At 42.9% G+C, this 20,712-nt stretch overlaps 1 protein-coding gene across 1 annotated transcript in view; it reads right to left on the bottom strand.

The window, feature by feature from the left end:
- The window catches only part of LOC138612242 (matrix metalloproteinase-15-like), a 32,582-nt gene extending 11,876 nt beyond the window's left edge, over nucleotides 1-20,706 (bottom strand). Inside the window, exons 1-7 of the mRNA XM_069685593.1 lie at nucleotides 20,649-20,706; nucleotides 11,447-11,595; nucleotides 10,943-11,065; nucleotides 10,473-10,780; nucleotides 6,089-6,250; nucleotides 4,862-5,058; nucleotides 903-1,041 (exon numbers count right to left, since the gene is read on the bottom strand). Of these exons, the coding sequence (XP_069541694.1) occupies nucleotides 903-1,041; nucleotides 4,862-5,058; nucleotides 6,089-6,250; nucleotides 10,473-10,780; nucleotides 10,943-11,065; nucleotides 11,447-11,583 (1,066 nt within the window). The 5' untranslated portion in view covers nucleotides 11,584-11,595; nucleotides 20,649-20,706. The remainder of the gene's footprint in view (nucleotides 1-902; nucleotides 1,042-4,861; nucleotides 5,059-6,088; nucleotides 6,251-10,472; nucleotides 10,781-10,942; nucleotides 11,066-11,446; nucleotides 11,596-20,648) is intronic.
- Nucleotides 20,707-20,712: the final 6 nt, after the last annotated feature.

Genomic DNA, 20,712 nt, shown 5'->3' with positions numbered 1-20,712 from the left:
ACCTTTGTGAGCTAAGACATTATAAAGTCACAATCTTCTCCAGAACACCATTCTTTACTCACCAAACATCTTAAATTCATGAGCGTTGTAACAGACACTTACAAAAAACCTACCGTATTGTATTTAAAGGGGACTTCCATTATTTTTAGACCCGAGTCCTATTTTTATATATTTCGGGGTCTAAATGACTTATAGATACAAGAAGCTGGAATTGCTCTATAAGATCGCTTTAGCCAGGAAATGAATAAGAGGCTGTCATGTTAAATAAGTCTAATAACAGTACTTCAACTGAAAGTTCTTGGTTTTGCAGTGACTGATCTGATATTCAGACGGGGGTATTATGCTCATTTCAAGCTTCATATTTCACTCTGTGACACCTGTGGAGTAGCTTAGCATAATTTACAGTTAAAAAAACTCCTTTTTCTCACACTGCTGCTCTGTGCAGGCCCTCATGCAGCCTCTGCCTGAGACGATTCAGTCAGCTCTGTCCCTTTAAGAAACCCCGCCCTTATAAGCCTGCCTTCTTCTGATTGGCCAGCTCTCCGAAGCCTGCTGAGGCTGCACTTTGTGATGTCACAAAGTGCAGCATGTAGAAAAAACTGTGTGAAACCTGGTGTTCACAGCAGCCTGCAGACTGAGCTGAGAAGCCTGGGGATTACACCAACAAACTTTTACCTACAGATTTGAAACTTCACCCACATTTAGTCTGGACATCTAACATTGTAACATTATATATATGTCTTAAAATGTGAAACAGCATAATACCCCCTCTCAGTGTGGCCATTTTTTTTTTTTTTACCAGAAACAGTGTTACATCAATCACATCAAAGCCACCGGACTCCATTGACAAAAACAGTAGTTTAACTTGCATGACGCAGGTGTTGCCGGTCTGTGCTGCTTACCTTTAAAGAAGACGAACCTGCCGTCGTGTCTCTCATAGGCAGCATCGATATCTCCAGGCAGACCTCTCCAGAAGTGACCGATGGGCATGGGGTAGTTATCCAGAACCCTGTTCTTACGTACTCGCCAGAACCAGCGACCCTATTGAGACAAAATTAAGAGGTGTGTTGTAGGGTGCATGACGTCTAATCACCAGTAAAACACTCTGTCCTTCTAAACTCCCGCCAGAGAAAGAAACAAAGTAAACAGATGCTCAAAAAGGTTTAAAACATACGCCTTCAGATTTCTTTCTACGTATATCCCTCTGCACTTTTAGCAACACTTGTCATGAGTCAATTGATTGAAAGTATTTGTCCAACTGAGGTCAGACAGCTCTTTCATAATACTAGTGGTCAGTATGTCCGGCAAACCGAGCCCTGCAGGAGAACTAGACCAGAACGTACAATAAACTTACAATAGTGGGACACTAGCAGGCTAATAATAGTCGGTCCTCGCTCTGGTGGCCTTGTCACATCCCCTCATTGCACTCTCGATCACAGCCTGCTAAAATATAACTTTTATAAAGAACATTTTGATTTAATTGTCAATCCAGAAGTACCAGACAAGAGAAATACCTCATTTTAATCCAAGCACAGAAAGACAACCCTGCTTTTGATCATCCATATCTAATGTATCTGCCGTGCACACAAGCCAGCAGACAGATTTACACCAGGAGCCCTCACACTCATTCATAAGTGGTGAGTCAGTAGCCCTGCCTCGTCCTGGATAATGTAACGGTAAAAAGCTCGGTGCTGCTTCTTTTTGGCCAGCACGCCTAGTTTTGTCCTTCACGCAGGACACAAAGGCAGACAGGACGGTACGGACTGGAACAGAACGACTCAGGTTGGCGTGACTTGAGAGGAATAGAAAAACTTTGAAACCGAACAGACTGCATGTCCTTCGATTGTTGTGTCTCCTTGTGTAGGCCAGATTACCACTGAATTGACCATATTAGTCCTCAGCAGAACAGAGCAGATCTCTTGATATTGGAAGCAGCTTTGTTTGCTCTGCTGGTTTTTCAGTCAAGTCAAGTCAAAAGAAAGGAGAAATTTTCCTCTGGAGTGACAGAGTCTTTCTTCTTTTAACAGACAGGACTCTGTGGAGAAGACAGAGCGGTACTAAAGTGTTACAGATTGCTCCTACTCATGCAGTACATAAAGTAATTTAGACTCTGCAGACTAATAGCAGGGAAGAACAATGTCCGACTATTTATAACTCCAATTTCTGAACAGTGGAGGCGACACTTCCAAATTAACATTAGGCCAATATGAACAGCACAGTCAGAAAGTAATCCCGGACCGAGCACTAAAGTACAATAAAACATACAAATAATTAACAGTCGATGCAGGCTGGTAACATTTAGAGACGATTATATCTGATGTCACTAAATCTTTATCCTTTCTAACACACACTCTGTCTATGGGACTATCACCAAGTGAAACAAAGCTGCAGCAGGCTCAACTTTAAATTACTCTGCTGCTGCTACACAGACAGAAGTGAGTCTGCAGACACACTTGCAGCTCTTTGAGGTTGTACATATGAAAAGCAGTGTATTGCATAAATGCTGATGTTTAGTTGGAATAATGTTTTCAAACATTTACTACATTAGATTAGCTTGAGAGCATGCTTACAAGTACAGCAGGTACAGCTGAGGCTGATGGGAAAGTCATGAATTCACAGGTATTAGACAAATGCTAAACTGAATGGTCACTGAATAAAAAGTCTTTATCCTGAAGAGTCAAGAAAGTCTGAACCAAATTTCGTGGCAATCTATCAGAGTTGTTAGGATATTTCAATAAACTACAAAAAAAACCTGGTTCCTCGTCAGTGTTGATGCGAGAAACGTAAAGCTGCAGCAACTAATCCAGGGAAACTCGGGGGTGTGGTGGGGTTGAGTTATTAGGATTCATCCTGAGGGGACCATTGATGTTTTGTGGAAAGGTTTATGGCAATGTAGCTCAGCATAAGTTCAAGCAGGACAACTGTTTCATACTTATTCATTCATTAAGTCAACATTCATTCATGTCACGTTCGCTATCTCTCTCTCTCTCTCTGTCCTTCCTGTCTGGTGATCAGCTGATTATGGGCATTTGACATTTTAAGTACTAAACCAACCAGAGTCAGCCTCGACGTCTATCGACCAATCATCCGGCTGCTGTCACATTTTGTTCTCCTCTCTTTCGCAGACAGTTTGTCGTTTCATTTTGATCATTGTGACCCGCGTACACCCCGTTCACCTCCAATTCATCTCATCAATGTCCAAGTGCAGTTCCTCAGCTCATCCTGCATCCTTTCTTCACCACCACCACCACCAGTAGCTCAACTCCATCGGGGGTATCCTATCCTGCTCTCGGCCTTTCTACCCTCGGGCCTTCAAGCACATGAAGACTTCACAATGCCAAAGACTTTGCACATTTCTCATCTTTTCAAACTTGTAAATAAATAATTGTTCACTCATAATGAAGTCTCTCCTGACTGAAATAGTTGTTGATGTACTTCATCGTAAGTTGTTGGACCAACTGACCAAAAGACAACCATTGAGTCAAAACGCTGGCAAAGCTTAAAGATAAATTAGGAATACCTAATAATACCGAATAATAAAGTTACACCTCTTTGATTAAGCCAAAAATAATTACCTTTACTATTTACGCTTGGTATGTTCCTACCAGTTATATTCACAATAATTAACTGCTTTTGTTCCACAGCTACATGTATTTGTCCTTCATTAGTTTTAGAACCACTTGTTGGTTAAGGATAAGGCTAATTGTGGACAATGATTCATGCTATCCAGACCAGCTTCATGACTGTGGATGAAACCCAAGGACATAGACATCGCTGGCTGAGATGAAACCCAAGAGCACAGATTTAACTGTTTGACCATGTGTAGCACATGTCCAGGCAGTTGTACGCCAGCTCTGATAACTGCTGGTCAGTGTCAGAGACACTCACAGTCAGAGAGAGGAGATAAGTAGACAGCTCTTTGGCTGTTTGGAGGGACAGGGCCATGTCATAAAGCCCTATGCAGAAACACATCATTTTTTCAGCTTAAAGTGGTTATATTCTCCACCCTTGACACAGGCATCGTGTCTAAAGGTTTACTGGATTGGATGTGGACGATAATTTGCTGCTGTTGTATATCACATCCATGCCTGGGTGTTCTCTATCTGCAATCTGCAAACCTCTTCGGTGTTAAATGCTGCCAACACTGGACACCTCCTCTGACCTCTCCCTATGAAACACATCATTACTTATCTCTGTACGGCTGCACTATGTATAGAGTGTCATTGACATAATCCTGAAGAGGAGAAAGTACACAGGTGGAGTCCTCTTTGCAGTTGAAATGTCTCATCTTTTAAGAATGACAGCAAAGACTGCTTGCAACCATTACCTCCACAGCAGGCAGAACACTTAGCAGATATACAATAACAAATGACCACAGGGCTGGGTTGCATAATATCAAAAGACATTAAATAGCATATCAATAATAAAGCCCAGCAGACAGCAGCAGCAGCCAACAGCTAAATGAGCAGCACTGGCACAGCTCTCTATCTCTTAAAGGTAAAGTCCCAGCTAATCGCTCACTGCTGCTCCAGCCCTCATGAATGTTTTGTGTGGGACCAGAGGCTCTTTAAGGAAAACACCTGACCACACCCTGCCCTTTTACAGTGCTCCAGGTCATAAAAAACACCGGCCCTGGTGGTTTACAATCCACAAGGACTGATTGAAAACAGACCCCTTGTTAGCCGTGCACACGCCATTTGTCTTAAACTGATTCTACAGAAAAGAATTACTGACTCGTAGGCACAGTTAAGTTGTCAGGACAGCTCCTCTGCCGGAGGCTGACTGAATATCCAAGCATGGACGTATAATAAACCATTGTGTAGAAAAAATACTCCAACTTCCCGATTCCCAAATTATTTACCTTGAAAACAAACATCTCTCCTCGGAGCATGGCCACAGTGTCAAAGTTCCCCTCACAGATATTGGGTCCATAGTGATCCGGTCTGTCCGTGGTCCTAGGACGGTCAGGATGCCGAGGAGGTGATTGAGGTGGTCTGGGCTCTGGGCGACGGGGTGTCACGGTGGGCAGGGCCTGGGTGGGGCCGCTGTCTGGTTGACCTTCAGAGAGAAATAAAGAGCACGAGTTAAACCTATTTGATCATATTATGCATAAGGACGAGATATCGGACAGCGGACCACACCAAAGAGTCACGCTTAAAATGGACCACTTCAAATAAATAATTAAAGAATGTTACATAAGAACTATGAGTTTAAATGGATATAAACTAAAGCTGTGGTTAGTATCAGAGTTAAAGGGCCAGTTCGCTGATTTTCAACCTCAGTCCTATCATGCTATTATGAGAAGCTAATGCCATTAGGAACAAAATGCAATTTGGCTCTGTTCCTTTGGAGGACGCTATCCGCTTCTCCAACGGGCCCTGGAAAACCTACACCAGACTACGTAAAACGCGTCATCTGGCGGAGGCCAGGGAGCTCGCTAAACTACACTTCCTCAATCTAGGACGCCCGCCTCCGATGTCATGTCTCGTTCTAAATCGTCAGGTTTGAAATGTAGACTGCAGACCTGAAGATTTTTTAGAGGATCAAGCGGTATATTCTCGTCGTATTTCGGATTCTGTTTCGCTCTGAGCCATCGCCTGCAGTGAAACAGTAGTATTTCACTCCGTTCCTTTCAGAGGGAGGGTGCAATGCATGCTGGGTGTTGTAGGAATGTAGAATGGGTGAAACCACGAGCTGTTTGTACAACTTTCTCCACAGCTATGGCGCCAATTTCAAATATTATTGTTTTTTATTATTTAAAATTCAGCGCTCTAAACAGATCTCCCTGCCAATTTGAGTCACTCCATCATTGTTTATCTCAATTTGTGTAAAAATCTGTGAAACTGACACCCAGTTGCAGTGAATAATACATTAATTCTGTGTTTCACCTTTTTTGGGGCATTTTGTGTTCTCCAGTTAATCAGATATCAGGATGTATCATTACATGATTGTCTTGCAATATATCAATTATTACAGAATCGCTGTATCGTGATATTATCGTTATCGTGGGCCACGTATCGTGTATCGTATCGTGAGTTACAATACGATTCCCAAACCCTAGTCACACATTGGTAGACCAACATCCTACCATAGATCTGTTGTATGCCCCGCCGGTCATCCTCGGGCAGCTGGAAGTTGTCGGTCTCCATCCATTGGTAAAAAGGAGCCATGATGGCCAGCGGGTTGTTGGAGTGCTCTAAACCGAGGGCGTGGCCCAGCTCGTGGACTGCCACCAGGAAGAGGTCATTACCTGGATGGATAAGATGAAGAAAAGAAGCAATTTAGGGATGGGTATGCACTTTTTTTCAGTCTAGAAAAGAATTGGAGTTTGTACCGGATGAGGATAAATGTCCCTCAGCATTTATACATAAGTGTTTCTTGTGAAAAACACACAATGAGTGCATAAGCCTCGAGCCACAGAGAGCACAGTCATAATGAATCCATGGGGTCAGTGTTCATTTTTGCCTGTTGTAATATTAATGAAAATGTCCACAGATTTGACAGATAACCGCTAATGACTGTTGATATGAATCAGCAACATTTCGAACATTTCTAGCTAATCAACGGCTGCTTCTGTCCTCCGCTACCGCAATAATTACACCCTGTCAGGCCACAGCTGTGACACACTGACCTCTGCATCAACTTCCTCCTAGATTAGAATTGGCCAACATGTTGGTCTCTGAAGTAAAGCCAGCATAAATCTGAGTTCTTCCCCTCGGTCAATACCTCTTTGTTTCCTGCCTCTGCCCTCTGTGAACTCTGAACTTGCTGGTCATTTTGTCAGGACCGATGGCCCATGCTGATTGGTCAAATATTTGCCAGTAACATCATGCTGTGGGGGGACTGGGACTTGGTGATGTCACTGCTGTGAATGCAAGTGAAAGAGGGAGATACTCGGGATGCCTGTCCTTGTGCATTTCATCATTTCCATTCCTTAAAACACACACACACACACACACACACACACAGACACGCAGTTCCTCTCCCGTACCGTCGATAATTTCAGAGTCACATGAATGTCCTCATGGCGTACGAAGCTGCTGCTAACACTCAAGGAGAGAAAACAGCAGAGGGTAAGACTGGTGTGTTAGAGATATTTGAGGATGAAAAGGAGAGAGAGAGCGGATAAAGAGGCCCTTTGTGAGGTAACTGTGACAACCATTCAGGCCGACAGAGAAAAGCAGGAGTACAACTTCAAAAGTCTGAGTGAAGTTAGAAGTTCAGCCTCTACACACACACACACACACACACACACACACACACAAACACACACACACAAAAACACACATTTTGTCAGTCAAGTCCTATTTCACCTCTTCTAATCTTTGTTCTCTTGTTTACCATGTTTCAAACCTCATTTATCAGCAGGGAGGGGGAGCCCCGGGATGGAAAGCACTCACTAAGCATCGCCCTGACAACCAACATGCACTCTCCAAGTTTGTTCTTCCTCACATCAGACCACAACTACCACAAAAGCTTGTGACCTTTTACAGCTCCTGGCGTACGACGTTTCATCTTACTAAGGTGTGTTTGGTTTTGCATGTCAGCAAGTTGTTTAGATAAAGTAGATAAAGTGTAAAAGCTGTTTTTGTTGGAGCATCTGAGCTGATTAATCACACTGAGCGTCACAAGGTTTACACCAAACATGTTTAGCCAAGTGGAGTAGGTATCACTGACAAACTCAGGTCAAGGAAAGGGAACGAGCTGCAAAGACTGGATGATGTGGATGTGTGCTTTTACTGTCAACTGCCTCTACATTATTTATGGGTAATTATTGATCCTGAAGCTTAAGTCTGTTTTTTTACCCCTTTTAAGAAGAGGTCAGAGGTCAGGGCTGATTCTGTTTCTTGCTTTAAGACACTTCAGCAGAGCAGATGTTAAAGATACAATCTCAAACAAAGTTTTCTTTTTTCGAAAGTTTTCTTTTATCTTTTCTAAAGTTTTGTCCCCTTGAGCGCCTCCCACTGCCGATAATTGGTAATAACAAGAGCACTCTTCCCAATTTAACCAGAAGTCTACGGCTGGCTCCCTCTGTCATGGTTCTAACTCTTGATTTTCCTCGCTTTCCTTCATTTGCTTTCATCTGAGCGTCAACATTTTTTCTTTTTCTTAGGATTTTCACTTATTTTTGAAGTTGTATCTGTAGTTCAGCCACAGTAGATGACTGTTTACTCGCAACACACGCAGAGACCGGAAAGGCAGCCGCTTAGCTCCGCCTACCCTCTCTGGTAGACCAGCAGATCTATGCCCATTCATACCCGATAGCTATGCCACCAGGAGCAATTTGGGGTTCAGTGTCTTGCCCAAGGACACTTCGACATGTGACTGTAGCAGTCAGGAATCGAACCCCCGACCTTCCGTTTGAGAGACGACCAACTCCACCACTGAGCCACAGCCGTACAAACTTGATGACTGCATTTTTAAATGACACAAAGAATTGCTTTTTTACATTATATGTTATACATTATATAATACTTAGCCACAGCCGTCCCAAAGAGATTAAGATACAATCTCCCTTAGTTTTGTTTGCACCAGCATATACATAATATTACAATTAATTAAGGTCACTTACTCCCTCAACAATCAGGTGAAAAAAAAAACTCCTTTATTTATCTTTTAGTTGAATATTTGGCTGTGGTTATTTGATTTGTGTTTATCAGGTTTATCAGGTTGATTTATACATATGTTTGATTTAGTATGTTATTATTTGTTTTCTTGTTTCTTGTTGCTTTGGTTTCTAATCATTGTTCTTTCCAAGGTCAACTTCCTGGTTGAGGGTCGTTCTCTCATGAACACGCGCACATGAATGCCCCATGCTCCACCAGGTGTTGGCAATCTTGAATGTACCAAGCTGTTGTTTGGGATGAGGGTGGATGTAATGGTTTTTCTTTTCCATTTTGTTTAACACCAGCCAAACATCTTTGTCAGTAGGCTGGGGACCCCCTTTTTGAGTGTTTCCTCTGTGTTGTCATTGTGCCCCTTTTGGATGTATGTTGATACTGAAACAAAATGAAGCAGAGCTCTAAGAGAAGTTCCTGACTGTTTTGGTTCTCCAAATCTCCCTGAACTGCGAATAACATCCTGATTTACAGGCAAGCAAATCTAATCTATTTGAGGAGCAGAAGCAGACAACGTTTGGCATTTTTGCTTAATGACTGACCTAAAAGATGAACCCAATTAAGTAATTTTGTTGTTGATAGCTCTGAAGCTGTTAAAAAGAAAAAAAAGGTTACTCTTAAATCTGTTGTAAATCATTCCAGGAGCCAATTAAAGGATCAATATGTATGAACTTCTTACAAACTTCTCCATGGTCATGGACGGCATTTCGGCAACAGTGCAATGAGAAGGCTGTAAAAATACCAGAGTTAAACGAGCACCACATCTGTGAAAAGTTCGGCTAATTGGACATGTGTCCAACCAAAGTCAGACAAAGATTGTAATTTGTTTGTGCTTTTAAGCTGTTTAAGTAGAGTGGGCCAACAAAGGGACCAGTCTGCAGATCTGCCCGACTGGAACACGCTCCCACTTACTGTGGCATCCCTGTGATCTGTCCTGCGACACGTCCCACACACAGCTGATCACACAGATACAGACACGCACACACATGTGGTCGTACATGCACACAGACAGAGTTGAGCTGTCTGCTGTGTGTGTAGATAACAGGGCAGGAAAGCCTATTGTTGGAAAATATCTCTCTCTAGTCAGCAGGGTTAATGGGTGCACAGCAAGACGAGGAACTCTCTGATTCATTCCTATAAATTAACTTCTTTTCTTAATCCTCATTTCGACATATGAATAGTTTAGTGTTGCTGTTGTAATTGGGTTTAGGGTTCATCATAAGGAAAGAGTAAAGGCCAAACATGAAGGATTGAGGTTATGTTGAAGTCGTGACACAGACCAGGGTGCACGGATCATAGAGTTCACGGATTAGAGTATGTCAGTAAGTAACATAATTGGGGGTAAATTTGAGAACTGCACAGAGCTGCTCTTGGGGCAAAGACTTTGTGATGTCGCAAAGTGTCGGCTTTGAACTCTCACAGAGGTAAATGGAGTCGCAGAGCCTGACAAATGAGAGATGATGTAGCTAACTGAGCCAAGCCAGCTCCCGTTAGGTTGAGAGGAAAGTGATGTGGACAGCTGTTTGTAATCTATTATATGGATCCTTTACAGCCTATACAACATGCCATGACTTTAGTGCTGCAGACTGCACATCAGCTGAGCACCTAAAAGCTTCTTAAAACAGCGAGGCTGCACAAGCATAAACACAGACATGCTACACACCCACTTTTTCAGCTTAACCTCCACCACCTGAAGACAAACAATTATGCCTTTCCTTTAAAATACCTCTCCTAAAAGGTCATCGTGTGAATTAAAAATCTTGAAATAGGGTTTTCTTTTCAAATTGTTATTTTAACGTTATAATTATCTTAACATGTGATTGTCGCTAAGTACAACAACCAGTAAGCATTTACCTTGTACGTTCTGGTTTCCGATGGTCCAGGGCTCATCAGAGTCAAAGTGTGTGTCCCCGCCCATTCCAGGTCCAGGGAAGTAAGCATGAGCCAGGAAGCCCCCCTCCCCATCGAAAGGAGAGCTGTCTCCATGAAAACCTGAGGCAAAGAAGATCATGATGTCGGGCTCCTTGCGGCGTCCATATTTGATCTCCTGGTAGGGGATTTCGTCAAAGGTCAAAGGGGTCACCCCCTCCCAGACTTTAAACGCCCGGCGGATGGCTTCATATGAGTTATACTCTCCGATCTTGGGAGTGTAGTTTTGGATACTGTGGGATCAAACAAGGAAAGAGGAAGAAAATATATCAAAGAAGGCTTGTGCACCATGTGAGTTTCAAGTAAAATCAACTTGTGGATTTACAAGCAACAAAAGTTGACAGAACAGAACATCAATAAAGTACATTTGTACAAGTTATATTTTCTTGACAAACCTGTAAGTGAGGTGGCTTTTGTTCCATTTATGTCCGGTGAGTGCATAGCGTTTCCGCCTCACGTTGGTTTTGATCTGCCCTCCGAACTTGTCAGGCACACCGCAGCGGGGTCTCTTCATGGCACTGGAGGAGTTGAAAGACGTCAGGAACAACAAGAGATATGTGTGTTGAAAGGAAGAAGCACCCAGGAGAAGAGATGAAGGGGAGGAAACTTTCTCGTCTTGATGTCAGTGCACTTTTTGTTTTGTTGTTTAATTCAAAGGGTAGTGTGAGCTGCCTCGTGCTGCCAGGCTACTGAGGATAAAGTGTGCCTTGCTCAACGACTGTTACCAACAAATCCTGTCCTAGTTTAAAGTCCAATGCTCATGTAAAAAACAAGGGCTTGCAAAACTTAAAAAGCACAATTTATGTTAGTTAGTTTGACGATCACAATATGTTTCAGGACAGTGATTTGGGGTGTGTACGACTAAGTGTACAAAAACATCCTAGTTTGGCCCTGCTGACCTGATGGTTTGAGGGTCCATCTGTCCGGTGACCTCCAGGCCATAGAAGCGCTGCATGTCGCTGACGGCATTGGACAGGATCTGAGCTGATCTCATGGTCGACATCTGTCTGTTGGCCTGTGGCAGGTAGCCGTACATCCTCAGCCAGGACTGGAGACACACAGGAGGCAAACACAAGGGAAACTGTTACAAATAAAGAACTATGACGACGCTGACTCACTGGAATCAGAGCTTGTTAGGTTTATAAATCTGAATCTGACAGCAGAGACATAATAAAGATTTATCCTAGAACAGAATATAATCTCTATAAGCTTTTAATCCTCGACAGCTTCCTCGACACAGACACGATAAAATCTCAAAAGGAACCAGGAAAATAGAAATTATGGAAACTGCATTGGCTGTTTTATGAGCATATGGGCAATTTGTGCTGTTTGCAGCTCAGAAATGAACTGAATAACGAGAGACGGGAAAGCTTACGTTTCAGAGATTTGAGTTGTCTTTGTGGTAAAATTACTCATATTTGCTCAAGTCAAATAACAATGTGTTGTTAGAAAGCCTTGTTTGTTCTTTCAGGGACAATTGGTAAGTGATATGCAACATCAGTTTGTCTCCTGTCCTCAGGTTGCTTTTAATGTCCAGTAAACTTGAAGGCAGAGAGCAGGGAGGACATTGGTGCACTGTGAGGCTGCCTGTATCTGACTGTCCTCATGAGTGTGTAACTGGGAGGGCTGGGGGTGGGGGCTGACGACAGACTTGGGGGAGAAAACATGATACTTGACCCAATCACAGATGACGCACAGTCTATCCCACCTGTTATGTGGAAACCGAATATCACACACACACACACACACACACAGGCTCACACTCAAACACACACATATGCACTTATGTATTGGGAAGTCTGAGATACAAGATACGTACACACATGGACACGACTCCCCTTGGTTGTGCAGGGAATGTAAAAGGGTGTGCGTCCTACTGTGAGTGTGTGCTCATGCATGTAGCTGTGGGAGCGCTTCGAGTTTACATGCATCTCTCACAAAGTAAAACACTGCATCTATATTTACTTACCCGCTCCTTAAAAGCAGTAACACCAATTAAGCTCTTTCAGTCCTTCTCTCAAACACACACACCTCTAATAAATACGGTATAACAGGGCTCTGATCACATACATGGACAGTCTGACAATTTGTTAGTGGAGGTTGCTAACCTCCCCACATCCACAAAGGGTTTATTTGCAGTGTGTGTGCTTAAACCAAATGTCCTCACAGAGCAATGAAAGTAAATTAAAAAAGTTCTCCCACACATTCCTTACTTCACTTTGTTCTGCTTATCGCTGCCCCAGATGATGACTGTCAGCCATTAAATGAATGGCCTCTTAGAAGTAGCACCTCCTCCCCCTTTCCCTGAAGGTTAAGGTTTTATGTCATAAAAGCAAGTTAGCTGTTCTGAGAGCAGTTAAAAAAAAACTCCTGCAAGACAGTCGGTCGCTCAGAAAGCTCATTCGCCAGAAAATGCACTAAAATATGGTCATTGTAAAAGCAGATGATCTATTTGACTAAAATGGTTATGGTTGCTTTCCCTTGAAGAATAAAACTGCAGTGATCAAGATATATTTTTTAAACTGAATGAATTTAATGCAGTTTTTTTCTGATCCAAACATTCATATTCAAACCACCAGACACTCAGAGGTAGAGCGCCGTGAGGCAAAATCTTTGTTGCACCTGAGACCTCATGTCTTTATAGTCTGTCCACAAGTCATCAGGAGGTCAAAGGTGAAACTGAAAGTGTTTGAGCCCTCAGGCTCTGGAGGACTTGGCCTGAGGAGCTCCAACCTTCAAATCTTGCAGGTCTGAGTCCATACGTGTTGTACATTTATTATCTAATTACTGACTATGAAGGGACTGTATCTATACTTATTGATCGTTCACATGTCATTGTTTACCATCTGACCATTTGGTGTGACATCATTCTTACAGTGGGTGTTGGACTCTGCAGTCTCAGTGGGGATTTCAATAATGTCTCCTCCTCCAGAAGAAGGTCTTTGATCTCCTGTATGCAGACTGGATAGGAACAAAGAACTCTTCTGCCCCTGCCCTATTAGGCCCAATCAGACGATCGACGTTGGTTCAGCCAGCGCCCACTGACAGCTTGTTGTGAAACAACAGAAGGCCACAACAAGGACTGTAAATGTTTGGTCTGGAGACGCTGTGGAGTCAAGATTGTTTCCATGTCATAGACTGGAACCTGTTCCCGGAGGACCATGAGACCATTGAGAATCTCTATGACTGTATTACAGACTACATCCGTTTTTTGAAGATCGTCCCATTCCATCAACAACACCTACTAACAGCTACCACCACACATCCAGGTGGTAAGGAGCTCTAAACACTCAGGACAATAAGGTTGGTCTGTTAAGATGAACCTGATGGGAGGAACCAAGAAGATGGAAAACCTCCTGCATTGTCCCAGTGTTGACGAAAGGATGTCATAGCGCTCTCAATTACTACAGACCTGTAACATAACATAACTAGTTCTGCAGCACTTGAGGACCCTGTTAACAGACTTTCCTGGCCCTCTGCAGTATGCATTGGAGTGGGTGACGATGGTCATCTGCCTGATGCAGAGGGACAGCGTGAGTCATTTACTTTGACTTATCCGGAGCTTTCAACACCACCAGCCCAGCCTGCTGGGTGAGAAGCTCTTGGAAATGCAACTGCATCCTGACATCATATCCTGGATGAAGCACGACCTCACTGGTTGGTCACAGTATCTCAACTTGGCAGCTTCTCGAAGACGGCGGTGAGCAGCTGGTGCACCCCAAAGAATTCTTCTGGCAGTTTGAGGCATCAGCAAAAACGACAGAGCACAGAGGTCTGATAAAGAGCTTTGTAGGGGGTGCAACAATAACCACTTGACGCTCAGAATTGGAAAACCCAATAGCTGGTGGTTGACTTGAGTAGAAGCTGTAAGCCTTTTAACAACTGTTTCTATTCAGGGAGAGGAAGTTGAGATGGTGAACACATACATGAACAATGGGGTCCAATTCTCCAAAAAACTGGACTTGAGGCCCCTAGCAGACACCCTCCAGAGTGGACAGAGCTGGCTGTCGCTCTTAAGGGTCGCGGGATCCTAGAATAAAAAGGTTATTTTGATTAATTCTCAATTTAGAATCGCAATCCTGACACCCCCAGTAGCCCGTGTACTGGAGTCAGACAGTCTGGAGGCAATGTGTGCGATAGCTGCTGTATCATGAAGGCAAATTGGGGAGCTCCTTTATCTAATGGCTCATCCCATCAAAGTGACCTTCAGCCAATAATTAGTGCCCATTGCTGCCAAACCCAATATTTATTACAGCATATTGTCTTATCCTATAGTTATTAATGTATACTCTTTACATTATATTATATGTATTACACCACTCTGCTTTGCTATCTTTCTCATCAACACGAGGAGCTGCACTATGTTGGGAGTCAACCTTGCACATCACTCATCACTGCTGCTACACAAAGCACACAATTATGTATTCAGCTTTTCATTTCGCTTAGCACAGTTTTTTCTTTGGTACTGTTTACCTTTCATTTCTGTATAAAGGTATCATTTAATTCTTATTCATGGATAGTTTTCATTATTTTTCATTGCTATGCTTGCTCTGTCCTCTTTGTACCCACTCAGCGTGGCTTGTTTCATCTTGTGCTGCTGTAACACCTAATTTCCCCTCCAGGTATCAATGAGGCGTTATCTTAATTGCCTTCTATTTACACCTCTACTAATTGTCTTTGTTAGTTGCATAGCTGTATGGAAAAATATGACCATTTCTCTCAGCTTTCTCTCAGTGGAAGCAGATGTACGGGCTGCATCAGCTCTGAGAGTGTGTGTGTGAGTATGTCGGAGCAGGAAGAGGGCTGAACTGGTCGTGACCCTGACCCACCTCTGCCTTTAGATAAGAAAGCTTCAAACACACTGACACACAATAACACACACACACATACACACTCTGTGAAACAAACATGCACTTCCTGAAACACTATCTAAAGACTCTTTCTGTGTCTTTCACACACAAACTTACAGGCGGGGCGAGGGAAACAGGTGGCTTATAGTCGCAAATATCTTCAGCACTGTTGCACGATAACAAAAAATACCCCGGTAACATCATCAGTATATTGGGTTAACAATTAACCACTTTAGTTGCTCTGCCTTTTAAAGCATTCAGCTCATGCATGCCAAATAATGAAGATCAAAGTGAAAACTTTTCGCCCAGGCTTGCTGAAACAGGTCCTTGATTTCAGAGTTGAAAAAAAGCGAATTTCCATTTTTAGACCTTGACTATTGATTTTTCAAGCTGATAAAACATCTGTCACTGGTTTATTTTATAAGCTGTAGTTTTTATCCAATAATCACCAAAGCATCCACTGTTTTCAACTGCATTAACTCCTTCTACAGTTGTGTTTTAGGCTGCAGTAGCTGGTGTTGCGGGTGTTTCACAGTGTTCAGGCATACAGATCACATAACTTGCCTTCTGACCCAGTCATTGTTTGCTTTTTTCTATTGAGGTGGGTTAACAATACTTAGTAGAACAATAGATGCCACTATTTTAAAGTGAAAGTGACTGCTCCGTTAAACAGCAGTAGAGTCACGGCACAGAGCAGGAGTCTGATTTTCGACAATCATCCGACAATCATCGTTCAGACAATCGTTTGGGTTTTAGCAAAAGCCTAATCTCTATTTACAGATTCTACACAGAAATGTAGAATCTGTCAGCAGGGATGTGGATTTTAGACATGGCAAGTGTCTTGGTTTCTGTTTGGAGTATGCTTGGAGTTCGATTAACCAATCACGTGTCAGCAGGCTGCGGCGTATGCAGGAAAAACTGCATACGCCATGTGGAGAGCAAACGCAGGCAAAGCGTAATCCACTGTTAAGCCATCCCGATTCCCATAAGTGGTCATCTGATGACGATTTAGCTTCTTATTAATCCGTTCTAGATCAAAAATCCAACTTGAGACAAATTCCCTTGACGCTGTGTTGCCAAAGCTGTTCAGTGTTTAGATTTCCCGACTTCCTTGAATGCACCAGAAATGATCGATTAGACCTCCATTCGACAAACGAAAAGTAGTTTTCTTCTCCTCTTGAGGATGGACCTGACAAAACTTCATTTTTACTTTTTACTAGTCTGCATCGTGATGCTGTAAATTCAGCAAAGGTAATTTAAGTTAATTAACTTAAATCACAAGAAAAAAGGTTTCTCTTTCGGGTTCATATCACTGAAGTAAGCCAGAGTGCAGCCTCTGTGTAACTTACTTTTTACAGTGAAACTGAGACTCACCACAAACAGATGAACGGGCGCTCCTCCAGGGGATTTAATGAACCACAAATTCACTTCTCAAGTTGCTGACTGGACTTGTAAACAATGCAGCGCACGGAAAAGTAAGTCTTGGCTGGAAGTTGTTAATCACTAACCGCTGGCTACACCCGACATGCCCGACATGTTCACCTTTGTCCCCAATGTTCAGTATACAATATTCGGAGTGCCACTAACTGAAGAGTTTGTCAGCTTAATGAGATTTCAACTTCATTAGGTTAGATTCCACTTGATGGATTGATGAAAAAATTCCTTAATGACAAGAACATGTCCCAAAAAGACAGAAAATCTTTGAAGAGCTGATTAGCAATGAGCAGTATTGATTGTTATTTCATGTCATCTAATGCTGTTCATATGTCATGCTGCCTGAGGATAAAAACGAAGCACTTTCTGTAATGCACTCACTTGTGGTCACCCAACCACAGCAGATATTGTTGGAGAAACACTGGAGTAACACTGCAATTCCCAGCAGAATTCTGATAGCAGTAATTTAAAGGAAAACCAAAGCTATTGTCCTGTAATCTCCAACTTTCACATTCCAGCCACTTCCTCCTCTTTCCTCTGTGATCAGCATCTCCATGTGGATGTCACTGCTACAGTGACAGTGGTGGAAGAAAAAGGGAAATGCCTTCTTTGTGTGTTGGTGTTTGTGTCTTTGTGTTGCTGTCTTTGTGTATATCCACTGGGCATCTGCTGTACTTTCTCTCCATCCCTTCCAGCTAATATTTACAACCCACTGTAGTCGGGTGCAAGGGCAGAGCTGCAGTGCTGCTGGGAAGATGTATGGAGGCAGGTGAACCCCTGCCATCCCTCACCTCATCGTCTAACGCAGTAAAGTGCTTCAGTCTGGACGCTCACCTTCCCTCATCAGCCGGCCTGAATACAAAACAAGTCTGAGACAACGGGAGGAAAGGGGAGTGCACGTCTGTGTGTGTGTGTGCGCGTGTACGCTGGGCCTCGTCTATTTAATGGTCTTTCAAAGAGTCCTTGAGCTTACCTGCCAAAACCCGACCCAGCTATATACAAGGAGCTGTAAAACCTGCCAGGAGTGTGTGTGTGTCTGTGAGAGAGAGGGAGAGAAAGCGTGTGTGTGTGTGGGTGTACACCACAATGTCAGCCAAGATACTAACAGAGCTTTTATTCCAAAGCTTGGTCTGCTGCCATCTCTTACCCCCCAAAGTCCGACCAAGAGGAAGGATAAGTAAATGGAGACGTGAGACGAGGAAAAGGACACAGGCGGAATTTAAATTGTTCAATTTGGAGATTTCAAGATGTACAGATGGATTTAGGGAGGCAAAAAGACATGCATCCTTTTCTGTATGCAAGACAATAATTCTTCACTACACCGATCTGCATGCATACTAACTTCAGCTACCTTTATAATATGTATAAAGGCCTTCGCTTTACTGAAAAGGCATTGCTGTAGTTGTCTCTTGGTAACTTAAAACCGTGATCCGATCTGAACTTGTGTGATCCGTTGCATGCCTAAAATAAATCAACAGCCAAATACGCGCTGAAAATAGATCCTATTTTATGGGATTCCCCTGCCTCGTCCCATCACTGTAGCTATGTGAGTCTGTGTGGACGTGGTGATAGCCAATCGCAGGGAAGCACGGGGGAAGTGGCAGGAATGCGAAGAGACGGCACGCTGCAGATTATACGGATACAAGGAGGATACAGATTGAGGAAGTTTTCTCGTTATATACTGCTATAAATCAGTGATTACCACTCTCCTTGCTCTGCTGTAGCTTCTGTTGAATACTTTCTGCACACTGTCTGTACAGCCCGTCTTATCAAGTTTCTCTCTCTGCTCTCTCATCCACTTTCTCCTTTTTACAAGTTTGCTCTCACAGCTCTCTCTCCTCAGACAAGAGGGGCCATTGTGTTTCTGAGATGCCTTGGAGTCCCAGGCCCAGCATGCCTGTGCACAATGTGTGTGTGTGTATGTTTTTAGGTGTGTAAGTGTGTGCGTGTGTGTGTGTGTCCCAGTTATAGAACAGCTGTCACATTCAGCCATCACATGCCGCACAGCTGAGACTTGCTGCTACCGACTCCAACAACTTTCTCTCTCCACCTTAGTCTTCCTTTTACTCAGCAGGCTGTTCCTGACTTTTGCTGTCACAATTTCTCTTTTTTAATCAAAAAGTTCCCCGTGTCTAATCCCTCTTTGTTCACCTCACTCTTCCGCCCTCCCACTTCATCCTTTTTGTCCAGACAGAGTAGGAGTCGAGGTCTCAGACCAACTGCAAACACACACCGGACTACATCTGAAAAGTGAGGATCAGATTGTGTTTGACTATGTGGTTTGAACTGTTGAGTAGGTGTATAATGTAGTTTCAGTCCGATCCCACATAGTCTGGGTTTGTTCTACAGACACAGACACCAAACAAGGTATCATTTGTACAAGTTATGTAATTTTACATGATTATGTTGATCAATTCCTCCTTTATTTTGGACTATAAAATGTGTGCTTTTCCACGTCCTCACCACCGACATTTCAGCCTGTTTTCTGTCCACACATAAAAAGTTCTTCTCAGGCTCCAGAGAGGCATTTATTAAACACCACAGTTTGGCTACTTGTGTCTTCAATAAGGCAGGGTCTCGCTTTAAAGATCAGTGGAAAGGTCATGGAGATCAACAAATGCACAGCATGACTTTCTTAAGTCCTCAAGAAACATTTATTGCAGTCTGTATCAGTTAATTAAATCTCACCTCCACGCTTGGTCATAATTTCAGGAGCTCTGCTGATTTTAAGATTTAGCTTTCAATGCACACACTTTCTTTTGCTGCTACACAATTAAAATGTTGAACTTGAAAGATAGAAATATAAAGGTGACGAGACCTTATTACAATTTCCTCTAAGACAACAGCTGTGCTAATCGCAAAACAGCTCTTTACATCGCAGGCTTTGGTCACAGCTGCTCAATATGTGAATAACACAAGCATCCTGACCATATTCCACATATGGCTGTTTATTAAAAGCTGAAAATGGTTTTCACCCGCAGAGAACGCAGTCCTGACACTCTTCTACTTTTTCACAATTTAGCTGTCAATGCAAACAAAAGAGTTAAGGATGTAATTTCACACTAATGCCCCTAAAAATTACATTTATGCCTGTATAGCGTTCCAAATGTTCGACAACATGAGTGTTCATGCAGTTAAGTGTCACTATTTCACACACAGCAACAAGTGATGAGGAATTTCTCGTCACCACACTGTGTAAACATTTCTTCCCCTTGTCCCAGTGAGACACACACACCTGCACATATACGCAACAGCTCTGTTATTACTCCATCAGACCCCCTGGTCACTGAGTTTGCTAACACAAGCACTCCTCTAATGACCAGGCGGTCATTCTGTCTGTCTCTCTTTTTGTGTCAAACAATAGGTTTCAAAGCAGCATTTATCACTTCAATTGTGCCTCAAAACAAACTGGACTGGAGTAAAGAGCATTCATGAGCATTACAAGATATACACGAATACACAAGTGTCTTAGATAAAAGTGTTTGAGAATAATCTAACAGAGATGACCAAAAGAACAAAACTTCTTTGCTAAAAAACATCAAATTATCAAATTACTGAAAGAAGTGGAGGTCCAATAAGGAAGTTGAAGTATGTCTGCTTCCGAAGGCTATAATTGCTGAGGATACAGTTTGATTTTAGTACACCTGCCTGTCAACACAGCTTGCTAATGAAAGACACACGTGAAAATAAGAGTGTGTGGGTATGGGTGTAATGTGCTCTGAATGGCGCTGTAATATTTCTGACAGGCTGGGATAGATACATCCTAACTAACACCTGAGTTTTGTGTTCGGTCATGTAGTAAAGAAGCTGCGTTTACCTCTGAGTTGAAAGTGCTCTCATCCTCCGCTGCATGCACCCCAAGCGCACACACGCACAGCGCG

The sequence above is a fragment of the Semicossyphus pulcher genome, unplaced genomic scaffold (genome assembly GCF_022749685.1).
Source record: "Semicossyphus pulcher isolate SPU_LCO1_2020_fin unplaced genomic scaffold, fSemPul1.0.p SCAF_1, whole genome shotgun sequence".
NCBI lineage: Eukaryota > Metazoa > Chordata > Actinopteri > Labriformes > Labridae > Semicossyphus > Semicossyphus pulcher.
Note: the sequence above shows the minus strand (reverse complement) of the source record. Positions and strands in the feature narration are given on the sequence as shown.